At 55.2% G+C, this 22,343-nt stretch overlaps 1 protein-coding gene across 2 annotated transcripts in view; it reads left to right on the top strand.

The window, feature by feature from the left end:
* Positions 1–4,697: 4,697 nt before the first annotated feature.
* Positions 4,698–22,343, top strand: part of ARHGEF17 (Rho guanine nucleotide exchange factor 17) — a 58,193-nt gene continuing 40,547 nt past the window's right edge. The window contains exon 1 of one of the 2 annotated variants that reach the window (XM_042958366.1): positions 4,698–8,295. In XM_042958366.1, the coding sequence (XP_042814300.1) occupies positions 5,089–8,295 (3,207 nt within the window). In that variant the 5' untranslated portion in view covers positions 4,698–5,088. The remainder of the gene's footprint in view (positions 8,296–22,343) is intronic. The other variant, XM_042958367.1, reaches the window with a different exon arrangement.

Genomic DNA, 22,343 nt, shown 5'->3' with positions numbered 1-22,343 from the left:
ATTGAGCACCTACTATGAGCCAGGCATCATGCTGAGCAGTGGGTCCCTGCCCTGAGCGAGCTTCTCGTCTGATGAAACAGAAAGGCAATAATGAAATAAATATATACCCTGGATCATTACAGCTGGGAGGAGAGCTCAGAAGAACATAACAAGGGCTAAGGCCTCACTGGGGAGACTATAAGCTCATGTAATGGTCAGGAGCTGAGAGATGATGGGGACCAGGGGTTTTGTGACTCAGCTTAAGGGGCAGAGGTTTCTTAGCTGAGGCCCAGTGGTCTCAGAAGGTATCAGCTCAGTGCAAAAGGGCTGTTATTGACTCTGTGACTCTAAACAAGCCCATTAACTTCTCTAAGTTTCTGTTTCCTTACGTATAAAACAGTGATAATACTACCAGCCCTCCCTAAGCCACCCTATTGAGCATGGAAAAGTTAGAGCAGAATTTTCATAAAGTACAAAAAAGTATAATAACCCAATAGAAGAGGCACAAACTGGCATTTCACGTAAAAGGAAACACAGATTATAAAATAAAAACACAGAGAGAGATATTCGGTCCTAGCTTGACAATGCCTCCTGGATGTCGAGTAGTCACATGGCCTGTTACCCTGAGCTCTCCTGCGCATGTGCACCTGGAGTCATGCACAATGCTCAGAGCAGCACTATTTGCAAGAGCAAACACCTGCAAACACTCAAATATCCGTCCATGAGAGAGTGGATGAATAATACACCATGCTATATTCACACAATGGAATATTACACGCAGCCAGAATGCACTACATGGATGTGTGACGATATGGATAAACCTAAGCAGTATAATATTAAGTACAAAGTAATCTCAAAAAATTACACAGAGCAAGATGCCCTTTTGTAACAACTAAAATGAAAATATATACTTTGAAGGAATGCATAGATGCAACAAAACTACACAAAAAGGAAAGCAAAGGAATGCTGAACACAGAAGGTAATGGTTATTATTCGGCGTGGTACGACAGCAGGAGAATGGGTGGTAGGGAACCTATATGATAAGATGTAGGACATTATTGAGGTCCTAGTTGTTTTGTGGTGGGAGCCAATTAAAGAAGTGGTGAGAATGTGTCATGAACTAAAGGTTATAAATAATCCAATACTGTCTACTTGAGGTCTAATTATACAGGAAAGGGGACAATCTCAGGTCATTTCTAATTGACTTGGGAATGGACTCAGGAGTCAGATTCCCCCTAAGACAGTTCCTTCCTGGAGGTTATTGCTTCTTCTTTTTCTTTCTTTCTCTCTCTCTCTCTTTTTTTTTTTTTTATGTTTATTTTTGAAAAAGACACAGAGAGAGAGACGAACAGGGGAGTGGGGGAAAGGGAAAGGAGAGAGAGGGAGACAGAGGATCAAAAGCAGGCTCCACAGCGACAGCAGAGAGCCCAATATGGGGCTCGAACCCATGAACAGTGAGATCATGGCCTGAGCCTAAGGCAGACGCTTAACCAACTGAGCCACCCAGGTGGCCCCTGGAGGGCATTTCTTCTTGAGGTCCTCTCACTCCTTATCTTTCTCCCTCTTAAGTACCCAAGGGCCATCACTGGCCATGACTGTGACCATCACAACCTTCCTATCTTGATTTCTTCAAGGGTTTTATAGCCCTGATCTTGCTGGGCACCATGACTTATAGGTAGATGGGTTAATGTTTTCATTCTCCTTTCATAGGTGAGGGGCTTGAGGCCCAGAGGAAGGGAGTGACCTGCTGAGGGTCATCTGGCACATTTGTGAGGGTGCCTGCATTGGGCCCAGCTCTAGACTCCCAGAAATGTTCCCCTCTCCACCCTGGTGCCCAGTGTTCCCAGCAACCTCCTAGATGAGTCTTTGAAGGGCTAAAAACACCCAGGCACCCTCTGTACCTGGAAGATGACTTTGTCTCATCATGAATCAGAAGGTACTGAGGCTAGGAGGATTCGTGAGGTGCTGGAAGCAGCCAAGCCACTCTCTGACTGGGTGAGTGTGCCACTGGGTGGTGGCCCAGCCTAGATCCTTAAACACCCTCCTCACCCCTCACCAAGGGGATTCCTGATCCAAAGGCCTCAGTCAGCCTACCTCAAGGCCAAGCTTCAGGATGCTGAGGTGACCTGAGTCTCTGCATCTCTCCATCAGTTTGCCCATCTGTGATATGGGAATATAAACTTCTATTCCAGAAGTGATGTGAAGACAAAATATGACAGGATGTGAAAAAGTTTGGCAAAGTACAAATTTCAGATGGTAGGGACCATTGTTTTTGGAAGAGAGCAGTGTCTGTCAGGATGAGGGTCTCCCCCACCATAACAAAACTTTCCCCAAAGAGTAGAAAAGTATTTCAGAGGAAACAAGAATTTGACTTCAAATAGAGTCAGAGAGGCACTCTTGGGGAACTCTAGACCCACTCCTCACTTTTCAGATGAGGCAGCTGAGGCCCAGAAAAGTGTAAGCATATATCCAAAGTCACACAGCAAGGCAAGGGTAGAGAGGCACTAGGCCAGGCAGGATTCTCTTCCTTGCCATCAATTCCCCAGTGAAGGACAGAGGTCCTTTTGAGGCAGAGCTGAGACAAGGCTGAGGTGAGGAACTTATAGGAGGCTAGTCTCAACTCAAAGAGGAAGAGCATCCTCCCTACAGAGATTTCCCTCAACCGAGTCAATCCCTGACTGCCATCCTGCTCTATGCCCCTCCTTGCACCTCTCATCTGGGCCAGGGCCTCCTGCTTCCAGGGCCTGCCAGCCTAGTCAGGCCCAGCCCTCTTTTGCTGAGGAGAGCATGAGTCAGACCAGACTATCCTCTGTTCCTGGGGCAGGTGAGCCCAGGCCCAAGAAGGAGGAAGAGACTGCTGGGGGCTCAAGGAGAGAGAACCCTCCTCTTTATCAGGGATCTGAGACCGGTGAAGACTGGAGGAGCATGGCATTTAAAGCTCCTCAAATCTGAATTTGAGTCATACCAGGCACTGCCATTTCCTGACTTTGACAGTGGTCAAAATTACATCTCCTTCATGACCAATAGAGAGGAAATATTTTCTCCCTCCAGGGTGGTTCGAGGATTAAATAAAAAGAATGAAATAGGGGCGCCTGGGTGACTCAGTCGGTTAAGCGTCCGACTTCAGCTCAGGTCACGATCTCGCGGTCCAAGAGTTCGAGCCCCCCCCCCCCCCCCACGTCGGGCTCTGGGCTGATGGCTCGGAGCCTGGAGCTTGCTTCCGATTCTGTGTCTCCCTCTCTCTCTGCCCCTCCCCCGTTCATGCTGTGTCTCTCTCTGTCTTAAAAATAAACGTTAAAAAAAAATTAAAAAAAAAAGAATGAAATAATATTACCCATACATCCAACAATAACCCATGTTATTGTTTATGAACAAATAAACTCTCATTTGTTCATTCAAATGTTGAGGAGCTTCCTTGCATTTTAAGCTGGGCCCTGAGGATGAATAGCACATAGCAGAAGCAGGCGGGGGTGGGGAAGACCCCAGTACCCAGTACAATGAGAGACTTGCCGGACAAGGGCGGAGGTGGAAGGGGAGCTCAAGGGTTGGATCAGCTTGAAGCAGGAGAGGCGACCCACACCCTCTGTTAGGAGGGCGGAGGGCTACAGGTAGTCGTGTTCGTTTGGCAGTGGCAAGTCAAGGGCGTTTCCGTTGAAACTCCTTTTGCGTGTGAAGCAGAAGGGACTTTGCGAAGGGACTAGGTTTGAAACGGCTGAAGGGATTAGGAAAGGACTGAAAAGAAGTAAAGGAAATGAAGTCTTCCAAACTCCCATTTTTGGTGATGGGTACCGCTTTACCTTTACCTGTCCTGTACTTTGTTGGGGGGGGGGGGGGGGGGGGAAAGGGAGAATCTGACCGGTAGAGGGCGTAAGAGCCACGTATCACGGAGCTCAAGAGGAGGGGGCGGGGCACAGGGCGGAGCAGCGAGGACAGGGGCCTCTGAGACGGCGGGGGCAGGTGGAGGGCCGTGCCTAGGGGTGGGCAGCTGGAAACGTGAGGGGGATGGGGGCGTGGCCACAGAGGGTGGGGCACCTGGAGCGGCGTGGGAGGGTCAGAGCTGGACTGGCAGCAGAGGTAAGAGGGGCGGGGCGTTTGGGGGCAAGGGAGGCTGGACGGGCTCTCTGGGAGAGTGGGATTCACAGAGAAGGGCCCGGTGGGGGGCGTGGCCTGGGCTGGGTGAGGGGTGGGGCGGGCAGCGGCTAGCGCCCAGGTCTCCTGTGGCGCCTACTGCTCCCCCTGGCGGCGAGTCCCGCCCCCTTCCACCTGGAAGAGTTTCTGGGTGTACCTGAATGTCGGTGTGTACCAGTTTATGGGTCGGAAGTTGCCATGTTGGGGTTTCTTTGAGCAGAAGATGTTACCACACAAAAGCGTCTGAACCGCAGTGGGGGCGCAGCCCCGGCTGTATGTCAGAGGATCTGACCACACTGAGAGCTTTCGCGTGCCGGAGGGAGTCCTTGGCGGGGCAGTTCGGCCTGCTGGGTTCCAGAGGGGCTCCTCTAGAGGGTTACTTCGGTCTGCAAGTGCTCAAGCAGTCTTCTCTTTCAGCTCCTCCCCGATTCCCTCCCCCCTAACTCCCGATTCCCAGCCTCGCGCGCGACCGGAGCCCACCCCCTCTTTTGGGCGCGAGGCCCCGCCTCCCGCCCCCTTTCCTCAGCCACAAAGTTTATTTGCAACAAAAGGGAGCGAGGAGCTAGCAGCCAAGAGGGAGGGAGCGGGAGCCGGAGCGGGAGCGCGAGGGGAGGCAGGCAGGCCGGCTGGCGGGCACGGAGCCGAGGAGCAGAGCACTGGGATCCTGCCCGGACCGGGCCGGGCCGCGATGCTCCGAATCGCACCGGCCGAGGAGGGGGCCGGTCCTGGGGGTCGGCGCTGAGGCGGGAGGGACCGCGCTGGATGGAGCAGATGCCGCCCGCGGCCTCAGAAACTTGAGCCGCAGCAGATAAACCTCTGCTTGGGTCTCTGCGCCCTCTCCCCGCAAACCCCCTCACACTGCTGCTGCAGAACCCAGGCCTTCGGACCCCGGCTGCTGCGCTCCTTTCGCGGCGAGGGCGTGGGGGGGGGGGTTGGCCACGGCTCCCCGAGGCCAGCCCCCCCAGAGTGAGTGCTGCCACCATGGCGGACGGGGCGCCCCGGCCCCCGCTCTATCGCAGCGTCTCGTTCAAGCTGCTCGAACGCTGGAGCGGCGGGCCCGGACCGAGGGAGGAGGCCACGGACACCCCCGGGCTGCGGCGCCGCGCCTCGTGCCGGCCGGCCGCGACCGTCCCGGGCCAGCCCTCCCGGCGCGTGTCCAAACTGGCGTCGGGGCCCCCGGCCGCCCCCGCGCAGCCGCGCCCGCTCCGCAGCCTCTCGCCGTCCGTGCGCCAGCTCTCCCGGCGCTTCGACGCGCCGCGCCTGGACGACGACCACTCAGGGGCCCGAGACGGGGGCGTCTCCCCCGGGGCCGCGGAAGAAGCGGCGGAGGGTGCCGCGCGCGGGGCCTGGCCCAGCGTCACCGAGATGCGCAAGCTCTTCGGAGGCCCTGGCTCCAGGCGGCCCAGTGCTGACTCTGAGGCCTCGGGAACGCCCAGCCCCGACGGTGCCGTGTGGGAGCCTCCGGCTCGGGAGCCCCGGCAGCCACCGACGCCACCTCCTCGGACGTGCTTCCCCCTGGCTGGCCTGCGTTCCGCGCGGCCGCTGCCCGGCCCAGGGACCGAGGGGAGGAGGCAGCGGCAGCAGCAGCAGCAGCAACAGGAGCGGGCGCAGCGTCCGGCGGATGGTTTACATTCTTGGCATAGCTTCTCCCAACCGCAGGCCGGGGCCCGGGCCTCCTGCTCCTGCTCCTCCTCCATCGCCTCCTCCTATCCTGTCAGCCGCAGCCGGGCTGCCAGCTCCAGCGAGGAGGAAGAGGAGGTCCCGCCGCCGCCGCCGCCCGGGGCTCAGAGTCCGGCCTACCACGGAGGCCACTCCTCGGGCAGTGAGGAGGACCAAGACGGTGAGGGTGGCCACCGCTGGGAAGGGAGGCCGGGACCCAGGCCTGGAAGCTCCTTCTTGGATAAGGACTGTAGGCCACACAGTTATGGGTTAAATCTTGGCAGCATGGACTCAGCAGGGGGAGCCAGGAGTCCTGAGCCCTCCAAATCTCCAAGAGCCCCTAGTGAAGAAGGACCCCGGGAGTGGGGTACTGGCTCGCCTCCCTGTGTACCAGGTCCTCAGGAGGGACTCCGGCCCATGTCTGACACTGTGGGGGGAGCTTTCCGCGTGGCCAAGGTGAGCTTTCCCGCATACCTAGCCAGCCCAGCAGGCTCCCGTGGTAGCAGCCGTTATTCCAGCACGGAGACCCTCAAGGATGAGGACCCATGGGCTAGTCGGGGTTCTGGGGGCTGGGGCATGTATCGCTCGCCTAGCTTTGGAGCTGGAGAAGGTCTCCTCCTAAGGCCCCAGCCTCGAACCCGCACCAAGGGACCTGTGGGCACCACGAGGGCATTGCGAGATGGAGGATTGGAGTTGGACAAGAGTCGGCAGCGGAAGTCCCTGTCGAATCCAGATATCGCCTCCGAGACCCTGACGCTGCTTAGTTTCCTTCGCTCCGACCTTTCAGAGCTGAGGGTCCGAAAACCCGGTGGGCGCCCCAATGATCTTGGGAGCAGCCCCTTGGATGGCAGAGACTCACCAGCAGCAAGTGGCCCCTGCGGACAACTTGGGCCCATGCCTGGCCCATCCGCAGCGTCACCTGGCACCCGGCCCACACTCAAAGACTTGACGGCCACTCTGCGGAGGGCAAAGTCTTTTACCTGCTCTGAGAAGCCTGTGGCCCGCCGCCTATCCCGCACCAGTGCCCTGAAGCCCAGCTCCTCGGAGCTCCTGCTGGCAGGCCCAAGTGCCGAGGAGGACCCACTGCCCCTGGTTGTCCAAGATCAGTATGTGCAAGAGGCCCGTCAGGTTTTTGAGAAGATCCAGCGAATGGGTGCCCAGCAGGATGATGGAAGTGATATCCCCCCTGGAAGCCCTGACTGGGCGGGAGACATGACCCAAGGGCAGCGGTCCCAGGAGGAGCTCTCTGGCCCTGAGTCTAGCCTGACAGATGAGGGCATTGGGGCAGACCCTGAGCCTCCTGTTTCAGCTTTTTGCAGCCTGGGTACCACAGGGCTGTGGCGACCCCTTTCTTCATCCTCAGCCCAGACCAACCACCATGGCCCTGGGGCTGAAGATAGTCTGGGAGGGTGGGCCCTAGTGTCCCCTGATACCCCTCCCACACCAGGTGCCCTCCGCCGGAGACGGAAAATCCCACCTTCAGGCCCTGGTGGGACTGAACTGAGCAATGGAGAGGCCGGGGAGGCCTACAGGTCTCTGAGTGACCCAATTCCACAGCGCCACCGGGCTGCCACCTCTGAGGAGCCCTCTGGGTTCTCCGTGGATAGCAACCTTTTGGGCTCACTGAGCCCCAAGACAGGACTTCCGGCGACCCCACCTGTGGATGAGGGCTTGACCAGTGGCCACAGTGACTGGTCTGTGGGCAGTGAAGAGAGCAAGGGTTACCAGGAAGTTATTCAGAGTATTGTTCAGGGGCCTGGTGCCTTGGGGTGTGTGGCAGATGACAGGGTTGCTGGCAAAGCCCCCAAGAAGAAATCTCTGAGTGACCCCAGCCGCCGTGGGGAGCTGGCTGGGCCTGGATTTGAGGGCCCTGGAGGGGAGCCCATCCGAGAAGTTGAACCCATGCTGCCTCCGTCTAGCAGTGAGCCCATTCTTGCAGAGCGGCAGGCAGAACCAGAAGAGCCCAGTCCTGCCAGGGGCCGGGCGCAGTCTGAAAGGGCCCTACTCAAGACCCCACCTGCCTCCTCCACTGCCCACCGTGACTTCCACCTTGACCCTAAACTGGCTGATGTTCTGTCCCCACGGCTCATCCGACGTGGTTCCAAGAAACGCCCAGCCCGGAGCAGTCATCAGGAACTACAGAGAGAGGAAGGCAATGAGGACCAGACTAACAGCCTGTCTCGGGCCCGACTGTCCTCCAAACACGTTCGCCACGCGAGTGTGCCCGCCACCTTCACACCTATTGTGGTACCTGAGCCACCGACTTCCGTTGGCCCCCCTGTGGCTGTGCCAGAGCCCATGGGCTTCCCTGCCAGAGCCCACTCCACATTGCAGGCACCATCACTCGAGGATGTCACTAAGCAGTATATGCTGACCCTCCACCCTGGTGAGGTTCCTGCCCCAGTACCGGTGGATATGCCTTGCTTGACCCCTGTTGTACCGCCCTCTGCTGAGGCCAAGTCCCCTGAGGCAGCCAGGGCTCCAGATGAGCCTGTCCCAGCCAGCAAGTGCTGCAGCAAGCCACAGGTGGTGAGTCCTTCGTGGGGGGCTTTAGGGGTGGGGCCAGAGAAGGGCCATATGCACTGACTCACACAGGAGCCTTTTGAGTGTGCTCATTAGGTAGGTGCCCAGGTCTAAGGGGGCTTCTCTGGTCCTGGAAGTGCCCAGATAGTTTTAAGAATGTTAATGACACAGGGCTCCTGTCTACTCAAGCCCCAAAGGCTTGTGCGGGTGCTGATGTCAAAAGTTCTTGTCTGCTTCGAGGTATTCTTGGTGATAATTACAAAAGGTTTCATCTAGTCCTTAGTTATTTCTCAGGGATTGGTTTTAGAGATTCCTGTCTGATTCTTTTTTATAAATACCCAAGGAGGTGTGAGAGTCTTTCCTGAGTCTTACTGCCCTATCGGCCAGCCCCTTTCTAGGATGTTAGGGTTTGGGGCCCACAGCTGACATAGGTCTGTACTTCCTCATGTGGTTCTTCTGTGGCAGATCAAAATGTGGGTTTGTTCCTGGGCCTGGGAGAATTGGAGAGGTACAGGCATTACTGATGGAGGAGCAAAGAAGATTCCATAAAGTACACTGGTGGCCCTGGCCTTTCTCTGTGACTCAACCTCTCCATCTGTAAAATCACGGATTGTGGACAAGGTGCTACTTGCCTCCATCCAGCTGGTGCTGCACAAATTTGACAGTTCATAGGTTGGAGTTGAGGCCCTCTTGGTGCCTGTGGTCTGCCAGAACCTCTTCTGATTAGAGTGGGGGCTTGTAGGGGAGGGCAGGGACAGAGAAAAGGCTGCTGAAGCTCTGCAGACAGGGGCCTTGAGAGAGTTTGGGAGTGGTTTCAGCCCCCACAGGCAGGGCTGCCTCTCTGGGTCAGGGTGGGAGCACTGTTCCACCATCCTGCCAGCTCTCATCTCTCCCACCCCACCCCCTTTCTGGTGACTGAAATGCTTCCCCCTTCCTCTGCCAGACCCCAAGCCCTGGGGACTCAATCTTTCTGAGGGCTCTCCTTCTGCCTTCAGATGTCCCTGGAGTTTTGGCTGTGGGTTTAGATAAGTTCTAGGTGTCATGATGCCCTGGCATCTGACTTAGAAGCTAGATTCTGGGTGTTGGGTTCTGGGCCTAGTGTGGGGATGGCTCAGGGTTATTTCAACCATGGCCTGCATTCCCACTGTGTTGTGGGCCTGTGTGAAGAGCCTGGAAACCCTAAACCCTGGACTAATTTGGTCACTCCCAGTTCCCAGCACTCTCACGGCCCCTCTGAACTCTTTCTTTGTTTCTCTTTCCTTGTCTCTGTTTCCCCCTGGTCCTGGCTCTGGTGTCTCTCACAGAGACCACAGAGAGAGCCAGCAGGCAGGGAGTGGGGAAAAGGGAGCCTGGTAGGACAGCTCTGATGCCCCTAATTTCAGAGCCAGCTGTCTTTGGAACATAGGGGTGGGGGAGGGCATGAGCAAGGGCAGCTCCTGCCCAGGCCCCCTCCCCAGCTGCCTTTCCCATATAATTATCTCCTCTGGGAGCCTTGAAGGCTAAATTAGGGAAGAAGGCAGAAATGAACCAAGGGACTCAGGGAAATTGGTGGGGGTGGGGGTGGGGGAGATGCTCCTGAGAAGAAGCATTAAGACCCAGAGAGGAGATGGGAGTTTTTGCAGAACAGGTGGCTTTTGGCCTGCCTTCCTTCATATTGTTTGCCTGTCCCACCCAACTTCAGCAAGAAGCTTAGCCCCCTCCACCACCATGTCTGTCCATAACACAGGCTTCTCCCTGTCCAACACAGAGCCTCTCTCGGGCCTCCAAAGCTTCACCTACTCTAGCCCTCCCACTTTTGTACACCCAGCTTGATGTCCCCTCTTGCCTTGTAGAGGAGAGAATGAGTGAGACTGTCTTTGGAAGAGCAGAGTTTGAGCCTAGGCTCCAGATCCCATGTGGGCTAGGATCAGTCACACCCCTGCTCTATACCTCACTTTCCCCTTCTGTAAAATGGGGGCAATGAGGGTAATGGTTTCTGGCAGGCTATTATACGGTGAGTGGCTGGTGTGATCACTTCCTCCCTGGGGCAGGAGAGAGGGAAAAAACAGGCCCCACTCCCCCCTCTGCCATGCCCGCAGCTCTTCTCAGTGACCAGCCTGGCCCTTCCTCCCTGCCCCCTACTGGTTTTTGAGCACAGGGCTGGGCACTCTGAGCCTCAGTATAACCTGGTAGACTTGAATTTGGTTCAAAAGAGATTCACCATCCCCTAATTCCCCAACCTCTTCATAAAGCCTGGAGGTTCTCCTATCTGCTAGCCTCAATCCCTTCTGCTATCCCCTTCCTTCTGCCTCCAGGAAGATGGGGAGCAGCTGTTCACCCCCTCCTACTGGCCTCCACGGAAGAGACAATGTTCCCTTGTTTCAGGCCTGGGGCTCCAGTCACGCTCCCTGGGCTGTGGGTGGGGATGGTGTGGTGTGAGCTCCAGAATAAGAAGGGAAGAGAAGAGGCTTTCACACTTTGCTGATGAGGCAGAAACTAGGCTGAACCCAGCCAGGGGCTAACAGGAGAGTCCCTGGGGGGCAGAGGTGGCCCCTGACCCAACCCAGGCTTTGAGGAGTCCCTCAAACTCAGGTCTCTCCCAGCCCAGAGTCTCTATTTGCCCTCTGCATGGCATATCCCTATTGGGAGCAGGTGGCCTGGGTACCAGGCCTGGCTCAGCCTCTAACTTGCTCTGAGATGTGGACAGTCATCTTGGCCTCGATTTTCCCATCTGTACAGTGGGATGTTAGACTGCGTGGTCTCGAAGCTCTGTAGGGAAGACAGCCTGCAGAGTGGTCAAGGGAAACAGGAAGTGTTGGAGTGTTGCTGGAAGAGAAAGAAAGCTCTGTGCAACAGCTGTGAGAGCCTAGGAGCCCAGGGAATGAGGAATAACTCGTGGTCATTTTGTTCTCTGAACACCTGCTTGCGTATCTGCTGGGAGCAGGCAGAGCTGTTGGAGCCTCCGTGCCCTGCCCTGCCACACCCCTTGTCATTTCCACTTACACCCACAATAGCCTGGATGATCAGACTCTTCACTCCAGTGCTTCCCCTACCCTGGCCTTCAAGTACTGAGTCTTGTAGCCCAACTTTCTCCCCTCAGGTACTGATACCTGAACACATTTGACAAATGTGACAACTATAGCCCAGAAACAGGAAACGACTTGTGTCTCAGAATCCTAGATGGATTGACTCACAGAATTTTAGCATACTGGACTAGCAGTTAACAGTGGCTAACATTTATTAAGTGCTTACTATATGCCAGATACTCGGAATGTTTCATTCTTCAGATGTGGAAACTGTGAGAATCTTCCAGTGCTGGATTCTTTGAATTGCAGACTGTTAGATTCCCACCGAGTCCTAGAATGTCAGTGTCTTAGAGGTGAAGGAGCCAAAGGGATCCCTGTTTCTTGGTGGGACTGGCCTGCCATCTGAGTAAGGGGCGTACAGTCAGGGGGGGGTACCTGGGGCGTGTCACCTGCATAACCCTAATAGCCTGAACACCTTCCCGGTGGTTATTTAATTCACTGGGACCTGGAGGTGGAGTGGAACGAACTTTGAGACTCAGTTCTGAGAACACTGGGTCTAAGGTCACATGGCAAGGCAAGCCACAGCTGGGCCCAAGCACCAAACCCCTGCCCCAACAGACATGCCTCCCCCGCCACCTCACCCCGGCTTGTCTGACTTGCCCGGCTGCAGCCCTTCATCACCTTCCTTCTCTCTGTGTCCCCTTGGCAGGGAACCCATGGGGGTGGGAGTTCTCCCTTTTCCCTCCTTGGCTCTTTGCTGTGATTTTTCCATGGAAACTGGTTCTGGGAGGGGAGGCAATTAGGACATTTGGAGTTCTGAGCGATACCAAATATCTATAATTAAATGTCTTTCACCCAGAGGAGAGTGGGATGGGGAGGGCAGGCAGAGGGCGGTCCCTTTCTTCTGTTTATTCCCCCCTCTCCCACCCCCAACTCCCCCCCCCCCCCCCCCACCGCCCGGCCGACTCCTTCCTAAGGGCCCTGGACTATCGGAGGGAGTACAGTCCAGGAATGGGTCCCCCACTAAGAATGGAAGAGTTGGGGGATGGACCAGGGTTGAGTCTGACATTTTTCAGCCCCACATTTCCAGGACCAGTTGGGTTTGGGAGGCTCTGTCCCCAGCACCCTCCCAGTGTAGGGACTTGCCCTTCCTGCTTCATTCCTTTCCATCTGTGATCTCAGGCTATACATGCTGCCCCACGATGGGGTGGAGGCACCCCCAGTCCTGGGGAACCAGACACTCAGACCATTCAGAATCTAAAAGCAGACTTAAGGGACTGAAGGATGTTGAAGAACTGGTCTGGGGGCTGGCAGGGGAGACTTCTTAGAGGTGGCTATGCCTGGAGCCTGGCCTTGAAAACTGGAAGAATCTGTATAGCCAGAGAAGAGAGGGAGGGGTTCTAGGAGGAGAAGGGCACAGTGATGAGCAAAGTCTAGGAGACAGGAAAGACATGACAGGTTGTGTGTGGTAGGAGTTTCTATCAGAGACTTGGGTGACCCATGATAGAGCAATGCATTCATCCCTTTAACAAATACTTACTGAGCTCCTAGACATACCAGGCACCCTCCGGGGCCCTGAGGACACAGTAGAAACAAAACAAAATCCTGGCCTCATGGAGCTTCCAGACTAGTGAGGAGACCTCACTAGGGGCTGGGGAGCAAAATAAAGTAGGTTAAGGGAGCAGAGAATGACAGGGAGAAGGTACTATTTCAATTTTTTAAAAAATATTTTATTGATTTTTGAGACAGAGACAGAGCATGAGCAGGGGAGGGGCAGAGAGAGAGGGAGACATAGAAACCGAAGCAGGCTCCAGGATCTGAGCTGTCAGCACGATGCGAGACTCGAACTCACAGACTGAGATCATGACCTGAGCTGAAGTCAGATGCTTAACTGACTGAGCCACCCAGGCGCCCCGAGAGGGTACTATTTTAGATCAAGAAGTCTGGGAAAGCCTCTCTCAGGAAGTGAGATTTGAGCAGAGGCCTGGAGGAAGTGAGAGAGCAAACCAGCTAGCCGTCTCAGGGAAAGAACATTCTGGGCAGACCAGCTAGCCATCTCAGGGAAAGTACATTCTGGGCAGAGAACAGCAAGTGCAAAAGCCCTGAGGCAGAAGCGTGTTTGAGAAGTTATCCAGAGGACTGTGTGGATGGAGCAAAGTAGGAGATGAGGTCAGAGAGGTCAGGGAGGGTGGAAGTGGGTCAGGGTTGAGGTAGATCTCATAGGCCAATAGGAGGACTTCAGCATTTACTCGAAGTGAGCCAGGGCAGGCACTTTGGGAAGGTTGTGAGTAGAGCAGTGACCTGATCCGACTTAGGCTTTCACAGGTCTGCTCTGGCTGCTCTGTCGGGGCCCACGGTGGAAGCAGGGAGGCCAGTAAGGAGGCCACTGGAATATCTGGGTGAGAGCTGATGGTGGCTTAGGCTGGGACAGAGGTGGTGGGGTAGTGGGTTTCTGCTGCAGCCCAAAGGGTTTTGTGAGGGACTGGATCCCAGCGTTCAAAGTGAACACAGAGCTACTGTGGCACCCATTGCTGGGCAGTGTGTGAGGGGTTGATTAGGGTGGGGAGGGGGAAGTTGATAAAGTCCCCAGGGTGTACTGGGGCTGTAGGCTGCACTGACTGCCCCCTGCAGACCTACATTGGCTTGGTTCAAAACACAGGAGAGGGGAACCACCACAGGGCCGTAGTGAGGACAGCCACAGTGCCATATCCCACTGGTGTCTCCTCTACAGCCACCATGACACCCATCAGCTCCAGCTTGCATTTTCCTGAGACCGGGAGCTCATGCCACCCCATCTGGTCCTCCAGCTAGGTGGGCATTGCCATGGTCCCAATATATGGATGAAGAAGCAGGCCCAGAGTGGACAGAGGTTTGCCTAAATGCCCTGTGGCTCAAGTATGGGATTTGGCCCCAGGTATCCTGACTCCCAGGCCATACGTTGGCCCCACAGAGTTCCCACTGAGCAGAGTTGGCTGGAATGGCTGTGTTAGGGTGGGGGAAGGGGGAGCCCATGTTTCCCAGAAAGGCTTGAAGCCCTGGCGTACTTATTGGGAAATGTGCCCAGGCAGCCTGGCGCCTTGCTGGCAGGCCCTAAAACAGGGGCTCTGGGTCTCCTGGGAAGCAAGAGCCTATTGGAGCCAATGCCCCCGCCATGGGAGTTGATCCTCTCCCCCCACTTCCACCCTAAGCCTCTGGGGCATTCCAGGGGTGGACTGAGGCAGAGGAAAACTGCCAGGCTGCTGGGCCCTGGGCAGTGAGTGAGCCCCAGCCCATGACATGCAGGGGCCTGGAGCCCCAGCCAGGGTATCTGAGCTCCAAGAGGGGCATCTATGACCTCCCCCTCCAGTAGCTGTGGGAGGTCACCAGGAATGACTTGGTAGCACATAGAGGCTGCACTAGGGGTCAGGAGATGGATTCTGGTCTTAGCCTCTCCATTTTCCTGGTGTGTGGCCTTAAATAAGTCCCTTCCTACCAGAGCCACAGATTCCTCCATGCTCTTGGGCACAAGGATAAAACCTCCCCACAGGGCTGTTGGCAGGGGCAATAGCTTTCCTCAGTAGATCCCAGTTTGTAGACTGAAGTGCCATTAGGCTGCTGAGGAGACTGAGGCTAAGTGGGGCTGGGCCTCACCAGGTCCAGCCCCCAAGCCTTTTTCCTTGCCACCAGCTGCCGTTCCAGGCTCCGCCACACACACAGATGAGGCTCTCCCCACACTTGTGGCAAACTGGGGGGCTTAGTCTGGGGTGATGCTGTTGCTGCCAGGATTTTAAAAGTTGGTCCAGGGCATGGGGCCGTCCCTGGGCTCTGAGACTCTCCCTAGGCAGGGAGAGAGTGCGTGCGGAATCTACACAGGCACCTGAGGTCAGAGGGACATGAGCTGATTCCAGTCTAGGCTGGCAGACAGGTGGTATATTGGTTTCCTGTTGCTGCTGTGGCAAATTACTACACATTTAGTGCTCAAAATGATACAAATATTATCTTACAGTCCTGGAGGTCAGAAGAAATGGGTTTCACTGGGCTAAAAATTAAGGTGTTAATAAGGCTGTGTTTCTTCTAGAAGCTTTAGGGGAAAACCCATTTCCTTGCCTTTTGCAGCTTATCGTGTCTGCTGGAATTTCTTGTCTTGTGGCCCCTTCCTCCTTCTTCAAAGCCAGAAGCATCACACCTTCAAATCTTTCTCTCACTCTATACCTCCTGCCTTACTCTCATAAGGACACTGGTGATTACTTTCGGCCCACTTAGATCATGCAGAAGAATTTCCTCATCTCAAAATCCTTAATCGCATCTACAAAATCCCTTTTGCTCTGACAGGTAACATATTCACAGGTTCCAAGGATTAGGACATGGACATCTTTGGGAGTCATTATTCTGCCCACAACAGGTGGACAGAGGGGCCAGGCTGTTGGTTCCTGAGACCAAATCCCCCCTAGGTGCTGGGCATGAGGCAGAGCCTCTGAACACAGGCCCACTACATCTATTGTACATTCATTTCTTCCGATGTTCATTTGTCAATTGTCATTCATTCATTTTGCAGTCAATTGTTGAGACCCTTAATGGACAGTAGGGACACACAGGGAAAGCTGGGACATCATCCCTGCTTACCAACGCTTTTCAACAAGGGTGCTAGTCCCCTGAGGTGGGTGGGGTCGAGAGGTTGGCTGAGCACTGGCCTGGTGGGAGAGGGACAAAAGTGGGTCACTTATGGATGGGCTTGGTTTTTAGGGGTTGCTGGCCCTGAGCTTGCTGACTAAAAATTGGGATGAAGCAGCTTCCAAGAAGGGCAGTTAGCAGAGGATTTAGAGGCAAGGCAAAGAGGGAAGTTGAGGGTCTAGGGAGGGAGTGGGAATTACATCTCTGTCAGGCTGCTCTAAGTGACCTTGGATGAGGAAGAGCTCCCTCACCTCATGTGCCAGGAGCTCCATGTTGGGGATTGGTGACCTGGTGCTGTTGGACCAGAGGATCTGTCAGGTTCCTTCATGGCCTGAGAGGCCGAGGTGCTTCCCAGAACATGGTATGTGGAGGGTAAGGAGCACTGCCCAGATCCTTTCATCCCCCAGGCTGGCTTTGAGACCCAGGGCAAGCATTTACAGACTCCTCTGCATTGCCCCCTCACTCCCCCAAGGATTATTGTTGAGATTAAATGAAATCATGCCAAGAAGGCTTAACACATAGTAGGTGCTCAAGAAGTGTTAGTTCCTTCCCTCATGACTGAGAGGCTCAAATGTTAGGATTCTAAGATTCTAATAGACATTGACTCCGGAATGCTCAGCATCTCTTTCCAGCTGTGAAGCAGAGGACAGAGCTCTGGACAGGAGAGCAGGTAGGGTCCTGACTGGGTAGGGTCAGTGGCCCAGTAGCCTGGGACTTTGGAGGGGGCAGGTGGGCAGAGAGAGAGGGGCTGGGCATTTGGGTGGAGTCCAGCTCCCCCTCTTCTTTTGTTACCACCAGCCCCAAACTGGGAGGCCTAACAGAGCCAGAGCCCTCTCTGGTCAGAGCCCCAGACCCATTTGAACCTGCCTCTGAAGGAGGGTTCACAGCCCTTCCAAGCCAGGGGGTCTGAGGGTCTATGTGCCTGGTGGGCTTTGGGGTTGGACTGATAAGGGTTGACATGTCAGAGTTGACTCTAACTCACTCATTGGGTGAAAACTAACAAGTCATTGTATCTCAGCTCTGAGCCTTAGTTGCCTGCCCTGTCAGTCCAGGACCCTAGATTTAGAAGCTCTCAGAACTGTGGCCACTTTAAGGGCATGTGCTTTTGAGATTGCCAGTTAAGAGTGTAGAATCTTGTGGTTTCAGGATGAAGGATTCTGTTTTTTTCCAGGAGTCCATACCTCTTAGCTTGATTTTGTTTGTACATTTGAGATGGTTACTTCTTGGTTCTGAGATTCTGGGGCCAAGGAGAGGCGGGGCAGGTCCTGGGCCAGTAGGGGAACTGTGTTGGAGGGGGCCAGGCTGAGGGAGCAAGCACCAGGTTGGTGTCTGTTTCCTGTTTATTGGTTCCCAGGGGGTGAGCAGGCCCTGCCCCAGAGCAGCATGGAGCAGGAGGGAGGGAGGCAGGCTTGGAGGAGGGGGGGGGTGGTCCTGGCTGCCAGCCAGCCTCACAGTCTGGCCTTCTGGGACTGTTAAGACCCCTCCCCCTGAGCCCCCTTGAACAAACATCCAGTCCTTTCCCAGGACAGGGCACTGAAGGTCAAGGAGCAGATGTGGAAGGGAAGGGGTGGTAGGACAGGAAGGGACCCTTCCCCCCCGCACCCCCCCCCCGCGGCCCCTCAAAAATCATACTGACTCCATCTTTCTTGGCTGCCTGTGTTACTGAAGTCTCACTTCTGGTTCCTCACTGTTCCCCTCTGTCTCTCCCTGTCTCCTTGGTGTGGGGCATAGTGGTGAGATGTCCAACTTCTTGGTAGGCTAGGAGGCAGGAAGAAGAAGAATAGGGACAGGGCCCTCAATGCCAGGAGGTCTGCCTGGAAGGATCTTTAGAAACCAGCGATGTCTTCTAACCATCCCTTACCCTAGCATTATTCAGAGGTGACAGGAAACTGAGGCCCAGCAAGGGGAGGGGTCTTGTCCAAGGTTGAGCCATAGTAGACCAGGAGCAGCAATCTGCCCTGTGCACCTCACTGCTGTTCCAACCCCAAACTTGGATCGCTGGGTGTAAGGGGGCACTGGGAATTCTTGAGGGGGAGGGTGGCATGGCTCACTTGGCATTTTAGGGAGTTGGACTAAATGAGGCAGGAAAAAGAAGCCTCGATACATGTCTGCAGAAAGGTCTCTGACCAGAGCACACAGGGAAAGGCTGTGTGTACAAGAGCCAGGTTGAAGGCCTTTAGTGCCAAATTAAATGACCTGGGCTTTGTCCTGTGGGCAGTGGGGAACCATGAAAGCTTAGGAGCTAAGGAGGAGCAGTGCCAGATGGACACATTAAAAAACATCCTCTGGTTATGGACTGGAGAAAGCAGGTGATGAGAAGCCCAAGCTAAGGGGTACAGGTGATGTAGGGATGGAGAGAAAAGGATGACTAGGGAGATAATTTGGAGGTAAAATCTGGCAATTTAAATTTAGGCTCAGGGGCCCTATTAGAAACTGGGGTGGGGGGGGTAGTGGGGCCCATCTCCCTTATTTGAGTTAGAGAATGTGGCAGTGGAACAGAATGCAGGGTCCTCTGAGCAGAGCAGACCATTCCTCTGCATTTGTAGAAGGGTAAGGGGGCTCTGAGCCAGCTCAGGTCTTTGCCGCTGTGCCCCATAGGTGTCCTATCTAACTTCAGTCCCTCCTGCTGCAGCGGAAGTGCCTGCTTCTCAGTGGGGTCACCAGAGAACAGCAGAGCTTCAGGCTACACCCCCAATCCCACTCCTTCTGGGAGTGGCCTGGGTAGGGAGCTTGGGGGGATGGGGAGAAGGGGCAGGCCTGTGCTGCCTTGCTAGCTATGACCCAAGACCAGTCACTCAGCCTCAGTCTCCCCATCTGTCAAGTGGGAATCCTAGATGTGGTGGAGTCCAGGAAAGCTCTGGACTGTGCAGGCTCTCGGGAGCTGGCAGTAGAGCAACTGGTGTGTGGACAGGCAGGCCATCTTGCTAGCAGTGCTTACAGTGGGGCCTACAGTCAGAGACAAAGTATCCTTGTGATATTTGTACCAGACTCCAAGACAAGTGCTGTTCTGTGGCCCTGCAGTCCTAGAGGCCTTCGTGGAGAATAGGGCAGGCTGTAGGGAGAGGAGTAACTCAGATTTGGGGCCTGATCTGAGCCTGTTTCTTCACCAGATGCCTAAGTACCCTTCTAGCTCCTTGCTGCGCCTGGGTCTCTTTTCCCCTCCTCCTGGACCAGAGCTTTCAGGCTTCTCCCCAAGGCCAGCGGGGGCGTTGCCTGGGGCGGGTGAGGAATTTCCGAGGGAACAGCTAAATTCAGCCCCGCACTAAAAATAGTCCTGGGCCTGGCCCCAAGGCTAGAGGAGGAGATGGGGGGGGAGGGGGGGGGGATGGAGGGAGGAGGGCGGGGCAAGCCCTTATCCTGCCTGCCCCACCTCTTCACCTGGACCCAGGGCCTGGGCTGTGGAGGACCTCCTCCCTTGTCCACTTCTTACATCAGGCCTTTCCCTTACTGGAGTTCTGGGCTTTCTTCTCTCCTCCCTTCTCTGTCCTTCTCCCTGCCTTCCTCCCCCAGCCTCGCCCCTTCTGGCTGTGTCTCTTCTCTATATCTCCCTGCCTCTGACCGAGCCAGACAGAGGCCCCTGGCCAGGACCAGGCCTTCAGAAGAGGGCCTTGAATAGGGAGGTGTCCTCTTGGCATCCCAGCCTAAGTATCAGGAACCACCCCCGGCTCCACTCACAGATATTGCAACCCCTTTCTTCTGGGTGGGGCGGGGTGGGGGGGGGCGAACGAAAGAACTCAAAGGTTCTGGGGTGGAGAGATGTGGGTGGAGCCCCTGGTTCATCCCGTAACCCAGTGCATGGTTCTGGTCAGGTGGCTCCACTCTTGCCAAACCCTCCTGTTCCTGGCACACGGGGCATCAAAACACATTTATTAAATAAATGTCATGGAGAGAGTGGGGAAGGCAGGAGGAGAAGAGCTGGGCCCTGCCCTTGGGGAGTTCCCAGGCTACTCTGAGCTCTTCCCACCCCCTAGATCCAGCCCTGTTTTGGCTCTGCCCCAGGGATCACAGGCCTGAGCATCCAGGCAGGTGAGAGCCAGCAGATGGGCAAAGGGTGCTATCCCAAGCCAGTACTGAGTTGGGGTGGGAGGGGGGAACTAGACACTGAGGCCCAGCAAAGGTGAGGTTCCTAGCTCAGGTCACAGAGCTCAGAAGGAGAGACATGGTGGTACTGGAGGCTAGCCTGGCCTCACTCCAATGCTGCAGGAGTGAATTTTGACTAATTTAGCAGGGAGATCAAGGAGGAAGTGGATGGAAAGTCTTAGGAGGTCGAGCCCACGGTATTTGACTGAATATGGCGCGACTCATGGCTGAGGAGTCACAGGTAGTGGTAGCAAAGCTTGTCAAGCTCTTCCTGTGTGCCAGGCACTGGTCTGAGCACTTTCCATGCATTCACTCATTCAATCTCACAACTACCTGTGGGGAGGTGCTATCATCCTTGTTTCTAGATGAGCCTGAGGCAAAGCATGATAAAGTACTTTGCCTGGGTTAGGGAAGCTAAGTGGGGAATTGTTGTTGAAACCCAGACAATCAGGTTCCAGGATCCATGAACGTCACCCAGGCTCCTGGCTGTCAGGACTGCCTGGGTGGGCAGTGGTGCCATCACCAAGGTGACTATGTGGGAGGAGAGAGTAGATTCCTCTTTGCACATAGGAAACCCACTGACTGGATTTGCAGCACACAGTCCTAGCCCCAGGAACTAGCACATAGTGGTTGCTCAGTAAATACTAGTTGAATGGCTTACTTGCATATGAGGGCCCCTTGGGGTGCAAGAGGAGGTGATGGGCAGGCAGAGGGAATGAGTATTTCCTCCCACCACCTGCCCAGAGACCTTTCTCTTGGTGCTGGAGTGCAGCTGAGGTAGGTGCTGGGCTCCCTGCTTGTAGAGAAAGCTCTGGGTTGGAAGGGCGCTGAGATGAGCAACAGGCAGGGGAAGGAGGGGTGGGTAGGGGCAGGCCAGGCAGTGCTGGCGCGGTCCCGCCTGCAGTATCTGGAAAGCAGATCTCTTGGGCCATGGCCGGCGTGACTCAAATGGAGACAAAAAAACCTTCCATATTTGGACAAAGAGCCCAGAGAGGCCCGGACCCGCAGCCAGCCCAGGCCGCCTCCCCCCACCCCCGTCTCCCTCTGGGCCCCTAGCCCTGAGCCCTGTCCCATGAGTTTAACTCTTGGGCCTCAGGCAGCACTGTGACCTCCTCCCCTGAGTCATAGGGCCACCTTCCATGTGGCCAAGCCTGGGCCATGGGTGCTGGAGAAGAACCACCCAGCGTTGGACCCTGAGCTTGGGGTGGAAATGAGAGAGGAATCCTGGCAGATCCTGCAGTTTAGAAGGATCACAAACAATTCACATGCCATGGGGTGAGTTGACTGTAGACCCCCACCTATACCAGCATCGGCAAAGCAGAGGTACACAACACGTAGGCATACGTGTGTGCGCGCGCGCGCACACACACACACACACACACACACACATTTCTTTTCAATTCCTAGCAGACTTCTGTATTCCCAAAGACATTTATGCAGATATCAGCAGTGAGGACCCAGCCTGAGAACCTCTCATACGTTCCCTGGAGCAAGCTTTGATGACAGCAAAGTTGGAGTAGATACGGGCAGCCAGATGTCAGCTTAACAAGTAATGTAAATAGTCATTATCCCTTTGGAGAGATGCAGACGGAGCAATTCATCTCTGCACCGAAACCCCTGAGTGCCCAACGTGTGAGCTGGGTTGTGCAGTGGATGCCAGAACCAGGTGAATGGGGAGAGGGCCTCAGCCCACTTTCTGCCTGGAGTGGGACCTTATTCCCAGGGGGAGGACCCACATGCTCACTGTCACTGGTGGAGTAACTGAGCTGACTACACAGCTTCCCCGGTTTTTCTAATTAGCCCTGGTAATTAACTCTGGAATCAGCCTGGGTAATGTGTGTGGAGAGCCCAGGGTAACCTTTAAAATTCATTTCCATTGTCACCCACTGGTACCTACATGGGCAGGGTTAGCATGTGGGCTATAGGACAAACAGAAAGAGGTTCCTACCCCAGGAAGAGGTGGGGAGACTTGTCTGAGAACTGAGGATCAGAAGGAGGCCAAGGTGGGTGAGGGTCAGGGAGGCTAATGTGGCTGGAGCCTTGAAGAACCAGCAGGACTGACTGGCAGAAACGAGGCCAGGCCTTCCAGTCAGAGAGAACCAGGAAGGTAGAGAGGCCTGTGACGGAATGGTGTGTCTAGGGTGCCATGGAAGCTCCTGATTTGTGGAGAAGTCAGGTGGGTCCTGGGGAGTCTAGAAGGCCAGACTTGAAAGTCTGGGGTTCATCTCCGGGAAGTATTTCCAAACTCTTAGGAATAGTGGAAACCTTTCTTCTATAGGACAGGTCAGCTTGGAACCTGGTTGATTTAAGTGAAGGTGG

The sequence above is a fragment of the Panthera tigris genome, chromosome D1 (assembly GCF_018350195.1).
Source record: "Panthera tigris isolate Pti1 chromosome D1, P.tigris_Pti1_mat1.1, whole genome shotgun sequence".
Classification (NCBI taxonomy): domain Eukaryota; kingdom Metazoa; phylum Chordata; class Mammalia; order Carnivora; family Felidae; genus Panthera; species Panthera tigris.
This window is presented reverse-complemented; position numbering and strand designations above follow the sequence as displayed.